The sequence below is a fragment of the Channa argus genome, chromosome 22 (assembly GCF_033026475.1).
Source record: "Channa argus isolate prfri chromosome 22, Channa argus male v1.0, whole genome shotgun sequence".
NCBI classification, from domain to species: Eukaryota; Metazoa; Chordata; class Actinopteri; order Anabantiformes; family Channidae; genus Channa; species Channa argus.
Genome location: NC_090218.1, coordinates 2,822,293 through 2,831,872, shown reverse-complemented (window position 1 = coordinate 2,831,872; position 9,580 = coordinate 2,822,293). Strand labels below are relative to the sequence as shown.

The 9,580-nt window shown below is 38.6% G+C and overlaps 1 protein-coding gene across 2 annotated transcripts in view; it reads right to left on the bottom strand.

The window, feature by feature from the left end:
• Positions 1-852: 852 nt before the first annotated feature.
• Positions 853-9,580, bottom strand: part of LOC137107819 (cell surface glycoprotein MUC18-like) — a 44,977-nt gene continuing 36,249 nt past the window's right edge. For both annotated transcript variants that reach the window (XM_067491855.1, XM_067491856.1), the window contains exons 11-16: positions 9,244-9,374; positions 8,457-8,598; positions 6,923-6,958; positions 4,500-4,629; positions 4,013-4,130; positions 853-1,519 (exon numbers count right to left, since the gene is read on the bottom strand). In XM_067491855.1, coding sequence (XP_067347956.1) covers positions 1,517-1,519; positions 4,013-4,130; positions 4,500-4,629; positions 6,923-6,958; positions 8,457-8,598; positions 9,244-9,374 — 560 coding nt within the window. In that variant the 3' untranslated portion in view covers positions 853-1,516. The remainder of the gene's footprint in view (positions 1,520-4,012; positions 4,131-4,499; positions 4,630-6,922; positions 6,959-8,456; positions 8,599-9,243; positions 9,375-9,580) is intronic.

The following is a 9,580-nucleotide window of genomic DNA, read 5'->3' as shown; positions in this document are numbered from 1 at the left end:
ACACCGAACTTGCTATTGTTCATATTGAACCCTCAGGCCAACAATGATTGCATTCCAACTACTCTGACTCTACTCTATACCTTAGCAAAAATTACAATAGAAAAAACATTCTGTCTTTAAATGAAACATTTTTATTTGGCATTATTTTCCTGCAAAAAATATATATAAAAAAAAAAAAGCAAACATCAAAGAATCAAGTGTACTGTAACTAATTTACACACATTTTAAAAAATAATTTCGACATTAAGTTTCAAACTAAATGTTGAAACTTACATGTTTAAAAAAAGAAATGTCTTCTTAAACTTTAAACTGAAAAGACAAGGTGCAGCTTTACCAAACAGCTCAAATCAAAAATATTTGCCTGCACACAGGAGATAATTGGATTCATGGCTTTGTGCATCTTTCCTAAACCATGACAGCATCGCACATCAAGGACATTTCTTGCCTGAGGCCATCCTGTACCTGGATATTTAGCAACTTAAATATCTAAACTCAGCTGAAAAACTAACAAACACAAAGAGAAAACGTGATTACTGTTAATAATCCAAATGTGTGCATTGTTAAAATCAAACTGAAATCTTACAACATGTTACAGCACGGTCAGCAGTGGTGTCTTGATTATCTGTAGTATATTTGTCAAACATGCACAAACACTAAAACACTTCTCAGGCCTAACTAGCTCTCAGTGGAAACACAATAACAACAAAACAACAAAAGAAACAAATTCAGTGTATGATGCAGTCATAAAGCAGGCACAGCAGCTCACCAATCTGTAACTTCTTCCACCTTTACAAACGGTCCAAGGCCACCACTAGCAGGGCTGTACATGACACATATTTACAAACAGTACAGGGGGTTGACAGCAGTTTGCAAAAGAAGGCTGTCAGCATGTCTGATTGAAAAGTTTTATAGTTATGGTTAATGTAAGGATTATCTTCCTTTTTTGGGGGGAGGGTTTTTTGCAATTCTTTAATCCAGCTGAAGCAAACACACTGACGAGCCTTCTCTGAGTGGGACTGTGAACCAACGGTAACGAGCTGCCACAGAGGTGCTGGTAGTGTTTTTCTCTGACATCATGTCCCGTCCTTTAACTCACACAGATGCTACCATGAAATGAAAATCTGAGTGCCACAATATCTTAAATAACAAAATATATAAAATATATACACTTTCATTAAAAAAAAAAAAAGGTGATGCACAAGACCGCTGAGAGCCGAACACAGTTTGAGGAAATAGTAGGAAAAAAATGAATAAAAAAACCTAAATATCTTGGAAACATTCATTCAGAACAAAATACTCATCTGTACATACATACGTTTGTGTGGGTGTGTTTGTGTGTGAATGGTCTTCCAATCTGTTGAATACTGCTGAGAACAAACCATGATGGGGGAATGTCTAGACTTTGAGGTGGTGTTACCCAGCAGATCAGTGGGAGCATCAACTGCTTCCTCTGCGCCAACACACACACACACTGCTGGCCTCATGTGTCCCGCCTCCTGCTGGACCATCAGGGACTTTACTGAAAGGGACAAAGGAGTCAGTCATTCTAAGTGTCACTGTAACCCCACCTTCACACACACATTCACACACAGTTTATAAGCTCTGATCTGCAAAAGAGGAGGAGTAGTTGCTATGGGTTAAAATGTCACCAACGATCTTCTCATGGCCTCAGATAATGGACTCATCTCTATACTTGTTCTGTTAGATCTTAGTGCCGCATTTGATACCATTGATCATAACATTCTATTACAGAGACTGGAACATGAAATTGGAATTACAGGAACTGCACTAGGTTGGTTTAAATCCTATCTGTCTGATAGATTTCAATTTGTTCATGTTAATGATGAATCCTCCATGCACACAAAGGTTAGCTATGGAGTTCCACAAGGCTCTGTGTTAGGACCAATACTTTTTACTTTATATATGTCTCCTTTAGGCAACATTATTAGAAAACACTCCATAAATTTCCACTGTTATGCTGATGATACCCAGCTATATTTATCTATGGAACCAGATGAAAATAATCAGTTAATAAAGCTTCAAGCATGCCTACAAGACATAAAGGCCTAGATGTCCAACAATTTTTTACTTTTAAACTCAGACAGAACTGAAGTCATAGTATTTGGGCCCAAAAATATCAGAGATATGATGTCCAACCATATTGTTACCCTAGATGGCATAAGTCTGGCCTCCAGTACTACTGCAAGGAACCTTGGAGTTATTTTTGATCAGGATCTGTCCTTTAAGTCACATATAAAACAAATCTCTAGAACAGCCTTCTTCCACCTACGGAACATTGCCAAAATTAGGAGCATACTGTCTCAAAGTGATGCCGAAAAACTGGTCCATGCATTTGTTACTTCTAGGTTGGACTACTGTAATTCCCTACTTTCAGGATGCCCCAGTAACTCCCTAAAGAGCCTGCAATTAATCCAAAATGCTGCAGCAAGAGTGCTGACTGGAACTAGCAAGAGAGATCATATTTCACCTTCACTAGCTTCTCTCCATTGGCTTCCCATTAAATTTAGAATAGAATTTAGAACCCTGCTTCTTACATATAAAGCTCTGAATGGTCAGGCTCCATCATATATAGAAGACCTCATAGCACCATATCATCCCAGTAGACCACTTCGCTCTCAGAATGCAGGCCTACTTGTGGTTCCCAGAATTTCCAAAAGTAGAATGGGAGGTAGAGCCTTTAGCTATCAAGCTCCTCTCTTGTGGAACCAGCTCCCAGTTCAGATTCGGGAAGCAGACCCTCTCTACATTTAAGTCTAGGCTTAAAACCTTCCTCTTTAATAAAGCATATAGTTAGTTATAGTTATGCTGCCATAGGCTTAGACTGCTGGGGGACCCACCCCCCAATGCACTGAGCTCCTTTCCTCCTCTTGACCATCTCTCCTCTCCTCTCACCCCGCAATTCTCACCACTGTATGTCATTAACTCTGTGTGTTCTCTCCCGTAGTTGTCTTTGTCCTCCTCTGTCCCCCTCTCTCTGTCCCTTTCTGCAGGTGTCCCCCGGCTTTGAAGCTGTGTGTCTTCCAGCGTGCAGCTACTGGTCCTACCAATCTGCCCGATGTTTTGTTATTGCTTTTTGTTGCTCTGTTCTTTTCTCTCTCCCCTTTCCACTCACCCCAACCGGTCGAGGCAGATGGCCGTCCACCCTGAGCCTGGTTCTGCTGGAGGTTTCTTCCGTTAAAGGGAGTTTTTCCTCTCCACTGTTGCCTATGGCTTGCTCCAGGGGGAATTGTTGGGTTCTCTTTATATATCTTTATAATCTTGACTTTATTCTGTAAAGTGCCCTGAGATGACTTTGTTGTGAATTGGCGCTATATAAATAAAGTTGAATTGAATTGAATTGAATTGAATTGAATTGAATTAAAATAAGAAAAAACAAGTAGTTGGCCAAACTTATCTAAAAGAGAAAATGGGAAAATTATAACTATGAACCATTTTTCTAGTGTATTAAGTTCATATATTAAGTTCATATATTAATATATATAAATATCACATATTTATCTCTAAATCTCAGCCCCAAAACTTTGCCATTATTACTACAAAGAGCAAATAATGAGTTTTCTGCATGCTAGCAGCTGGTGCAGATTTATGTATAACCTTTAAATAATTGATGCAATAGACAGTTTTTGCTAACACAACAAAAACTACACATCCCCATCCATTTTAAACAGCTTCTCTGTAGTTACAGTTACATGGGATGTTAAACCACAGAAGTGAGCCAACTCTTCAATTTGGACAGGAATCTGAACATTTTCTTTGTTTTGCTCTCATGGGTTTTTCTCTAGTGCCTTGTTCAGGTCTAACCCCATAGCATAGCCCCACAACTGGTGTAACATGAGAAGCGTAAACGTGTCTGTATGCTGATTATTGGTGAATAATGAACACTGCAGCCTCATTTTTGTGGTTTGTGGCTTTAGGCCCTGGTTCCTGTTTTATCCTCAACTTTTCATGAATGTGCAGCTCTGATTTGAGGGAATTTGTAGGGAATAGTTACCTGTTCATTAGGGCTCTTTTTGTCTCCGTTGATGGCCTTTAGGAGGACAGATTCCTCATTCTTTGCATTGGTCTTCATCTCTACCACGATGTCATCTTTGGTGGTCTTCTCTTTGGTGCTGTTGACAGAAAGAAGGATTGGCACAATAAGCCAGGTCTACTTGATTAGGGAGAAACCTCAAAAGTTAAAAATTGGCCCACTGTGTTACTACACCCAGGTTTAAGCTTTTGTTATGACACTTTGCATCATCCTGCCAAATACAACAGGACATTCGCACATACTTTAATAAAGCACAAGGCTGATAATATTCTATATATTCAGTCAACAAATCCCATAAAAAGACCAAAACCACGATGACTTGGTCAACTTCCCCACGGTGTGGCACAAACTCTTTAACAATTGTTACTCAAACAGGATTTAACAGTGCATTTTTTGACTAGAGGATTAATACATATTTACTGTACTGAGTAGCAGAGAAAATACTCACATCTCCTGCTTCCCTGACCGTCCACATGGGATCTTTCCCTTCTTATACAGGAAGTAGAGGACACTGCAGAGAATGGCCAGCATCAGCAGAAACAGTATGATGACTACTATGATCACCCCACTGCCCTTAGCTGCATAAACACACACACACACACAGAAAGAAAATCCCGTTAGTTCAGTCCATCTAACAATTGTAGTCGTCTCTGACCTGCTACTTTGATAGCAGTGGTGTTTAAGAGTGTTAGACCTTGGCTTCCCTGTGTACCAACCATATAAAATTGTTAAAAGTTAATTTATTTGTACAACACTTTTCATTCCTGCTTCATACTCAGAGTGTGGGAACTTTTTAATTCATCTCCCACAACTTTTCTGGAACTGCAATACAAAATTGCTGACATACCCTTTTAAAATAGAAGACATGGTCTGTTAACACCTTCAAATTACATTCATCATTTAAAATGTTTTCTTTCTTGAGTGGCTTAATAAATAAAAGTTCATTTCTTCATGCATAAGAAAAAAAATAACAGAGTGAGTAATTATCTCTTTTCTATTTTAGCATCATTAAAATGGCAGAGGATAAATGAGTCAAGAAATAACTGTATTCTGTTCAGCATCTATGACCGTAAGCCCTAATATCTGAATGTTTTTAGATTACATTATCCATCCAGAATATAAAGAAGCTACATCTTATCATTATAGATTCAATTTGTGCCAGAAGCAAGTGGAAAACTGGTGGGAAACAACAATATATATAAATGTTTTTGTCCTTTCAGCTTATCCTGTGAGTTCAGGATCGCCACAGTGGATCATTTTGTCCACATGTTGATTTGGTACAGTTTTTATGCCGGATGCCCTTCCTGACAAAACCCTCCCCAATTTTCTACCAGGCTGCATAGCTGGGGATGGGGATGGGCTGTTGGGGTTCAGTGTCTTGCCCAGGGACACTTTGACATGTGGTCGGGAGAAGCGGGGTGCAAACCTCCATCCTACAGTCGGTAGGCGACCACGCTACAAACTACCACAGTACTTATATATAATTTAAACTTTTACAATTAGAAAGGATTGTAAAAACTGGATCCTAGACTGAAAAATGGGACCCTGTCACTTCACTGAAAACTGTTCGCTAAAAAAAGTTCTGGCTTCCAGGTTTGCTTTGCATCCACTAGTGTTTCTACATCAACCCAAGATTTTACACTGGGTGAAATCGCAAACACAAAAGTTACTTTTCTGCACGGTGGAAAAGCTTTACAGATATAATACCTCCATTGATTTAAAAATGTATAATAAAAAGAGTAAAACCTGACAGTTTTTTCTGCGCGTCTTTTATCAATACAGTCAACACAGAAAATATTTATTTATATTTATATTTTTCTTCATTGTACTTTGAGTGGCCACTGGACAAGACTTGCTGATGGGCTGAGAGGTGTTGGCTTATCTTGGAATACATCCGTTGTGTTGGCACTTCCTCCAGCTACTCCAGTTTTCTACCCACAGTCCAAAGACCATTAGGTTAATTGGTGACTAAATTACCTGTAGGAGTGAATGTGATTGTGAATGATTGTCTTTCTGTGTTTGTCTCTCTGTGATGGCCCTGAGATAGACTGGAGACCTGTCCAGGCTGTATTGATGGCTGGGATAGACTTTGTTGAGTCCATGAAAAGTGAAAAACTAAGATTGTGTGATTTACTTTATCATTTCAAAGTGAAACAGTTATGTAATTGATTATTAGATTTTTCACTACTTGTGTGTAGAAATTTTTTCCTCTGAAGTATTTTTAGTTTACTCAAACCATGTAACTAACAGTGAATATTTCGAGAAGCGGCCAAACATTTATTTGATTATTATTTCTTAGGAGAGAATCCACACTACATGTATTTTACGTTGTTTCTTCCCCACAAGCTAGTGAAGACTTTAATGGCATGATGTGACTTTACAGATAATGTTGGAAAATTGGCCTCTCTCTCTATATTCACCTTTTTCAGGAATATAGAAACACACTATGAAACATAAGGCTGTCTGAAAAAGTCAATCCACTGTTTGCTTTCAGTGTTTTGTAGCATATTCTAGTTTTCTTTCAAAACTCTGGGATACACAAATAATGTTTTTACCACTGCAGACCATTCGGGCACAGTATCATTATAAATGCTGGTGTGCTTGAATTTTCTGGTAATATGACTTTTCATTCTTTATCAAACAGAATATTTAATATGCCCACAGGCCATCCCAATGATCTGCCAGCAAACCCAAGAGTCCCTGCATGAAACTATAAATAATGTATGTAATCCACCAACCTTTCATTGTCACACACAGAACTTAGACTAAAGCGTGAACACTGAGAAAGAAAAAAGTCTTTGAGCTGGAAGAGACGGGGGCAAAAGGGGAAGATGTGTCTGACAAGAAGAGGTGTCAGGGCAAAACTCTTACCAGGAGAGAAGGGAGTCGTTGTGGTGACCCTGGGAACTGTGAGGAAGAAAAACAACACTTAGAGTGGGCAGCTGTCCAAGTCCATCATTATTAACCAAACACACACACAGACACACACACACACACAGTATCCCAGTCACTTCAGTAATTACACTCAATGTAATATTACAATGTAATATATACTGGAGGTGTAAGGGACGATTACTGACTTTATCCACCTGTTCAAGTGACAGCTTTTTGTCCTTCTTCTACATAGATGGTTTATGCTAGAAATGATGATGCTCACATGATTATGTTCATATGATATCAGTCCACAGAGGGACTAGTGGTAGCACTGATGATCAGCATGGAGAAAGAAGAGCACGGCTCTCTCATAGGACACACTAGTGAGGGATTGTATTGACAATAACCTAATAACATTTGTGTCATGTGATTTTTCCCTTAATTGTTGCTAAATCCTAGTTTAGGCTAGTAAAAGACATTATCTTTATGAAAAGAACTTAGAGAAAAACACAATCTATGACCTGAAAATTGTTTTAATGTTGAGTGAATGTTGCATGATTCCATTGCTCCCAATAATGAAAGGATTAACAAAATTTGTTCTCAGAGCCTTTGAACTTTGGCTCAAAGTTCAATCCCTAATTAATGATCACCACAGTAGGTCACCCTGCTTCTCATACTGGATCACCTATTATGCAACCGCCACAATTTGGTCCCGAGTTAGAAGGCAAACTCTACTGCCTGTATCATTAAAACCTGACAGTGCCCAAACCAGCAACTTTTCAAACGGGCTTTGTGACTTTCAATTCAAAATAGTTGGCATCCTTATTTACTCAAATGCTGTGTGTAAAATATTTTACTGGTTATTCATAAATGCATACACTCAGATATGGTGAAAAAAATACAGAAGGAGGCTGCTACAACCATTACTGTGGTTGTGCTATTTTGTTTACGTTTTATGATGTAAAATTAATAACATGAAAGCAATTCAACAATTCAAAACCCAGACTTTTACAGTGTCTACTGGTTGTTTAAACAAACTGCACTGTTGTTTTTTACAGCAGAGTTAAGAAAGCAAAGCAGATGAGCTGTGTGTATGTTGCAGCCACTATGTCAGTCTTAATACATTCAGCTCAGATGTGCTGTGTTAACAGCAATCTAGTAAGGCTGCCCTCATGGCTTGAGTGCTTAGTTAAACATGAGACTGACACTGTCAGACGTAATAAACCAGGCAGTGGAATTAATGAGAAATGTTATTAGGAAGTTCACTGTGAGAAGTGGGGTTGGCTATTCACTTACAACAGTCACTAGAGTCAAAAGATTGGACAATCACAGTCGCATTTTTGTTCTTTAAAAACTGGTTCTGTCTTGTCTGAATAAAGATTGATAGTTCGATCACTAAATGGCCCCTTTTTTAATAATAAAGCAATATCCCAACTAGCACTGTTTAAATGCATGAATGTAGACCCCTCCCCATCCAATCCATCCACATTATGATCCCCTCATACATTGAAAGTGAGAGAGAAGCTCTTACTGGCTTTAATGTTGAAAGCTTTGACTTCAATGCCCATGTCGTTGGAAACGTTGCAAAGAGCTCTGATGTCCGAGGTGACTTTTACTGACATCACACTCTGAGCCATGTACTCGTTCGACTTGCTTACCACCTCTTGCCAGTTCTGTACAGACACAAATACACCTTGTTGATGTATATTATATAGCTACATCAGTGAGAATACTCCCAAAATACAAAACGTCTTCACAGTTGTTATAACTACAGTTGTGTGCAAAGGTTTGAATCTGTACTAGTACAAATGTTACTTCAACACTAATCTAATTATCATTACATCAGGCTGGGTATGGTAAAGCAAACATCATGCATATTTGTCTATTTTAAATAGACACTATGAAATCCCTGTGTTAAGTGTTTGTTTTTACTGCCTTTGTTTTCATTCATATTATTACATACAAAGAACATGAATGATCTTATGTGTTTCATTACAAATTCAGTTAGTATTCTTGCTTAGTACATAAAAAATGGCTCCTGCACCTATAGAAAAACAATTTATGTACAAGAATAACCCAGAACCATCTTAATTAATCAATCTACAGTTACTATAATCAGCCCCCAAATCTGTGATTTAACTGTCAGGGTAAGTTTTAAGTCTGACTGTACCATAAGAGAAACGGCTTCAATTAAAAACACTGCTCTCACCGTTTACAGGTCAGCTGTCAGCATGAATACAAACAAAATACAAAGCTCCTCTAATCCAGCAACCTACTGTGAAGCAGGTTAGTGCTGTGTTTTGAGTCTTCTTGGTTACCTGGGTGCCGATGATGTTCCAGGAGATGCTGGGCAGTGGATAGCCCTGAGCTTCACAACTCAGGTTCACCATCCTGCCTATTGCCTCCTCCAGCTGCACTTCCTGATCCTCTCCTATCAGCTGGGGACCACCTAGACACACCCACACACACATACATTTGCACTTAAAGCTGTGTGAGCACACTGACTGACATAAAGCATTTCCTCAGCCCTTTGCCTTCAACTTAACCAAAATTGAAATTCTTAACCCTCAAACACCTTTGAAGAATTTCTTTAAAGTGTAGTACAGTTTATTATATTTTAGTCGCCAGCCCACTACGGCTTCAATTTGCTGTTAA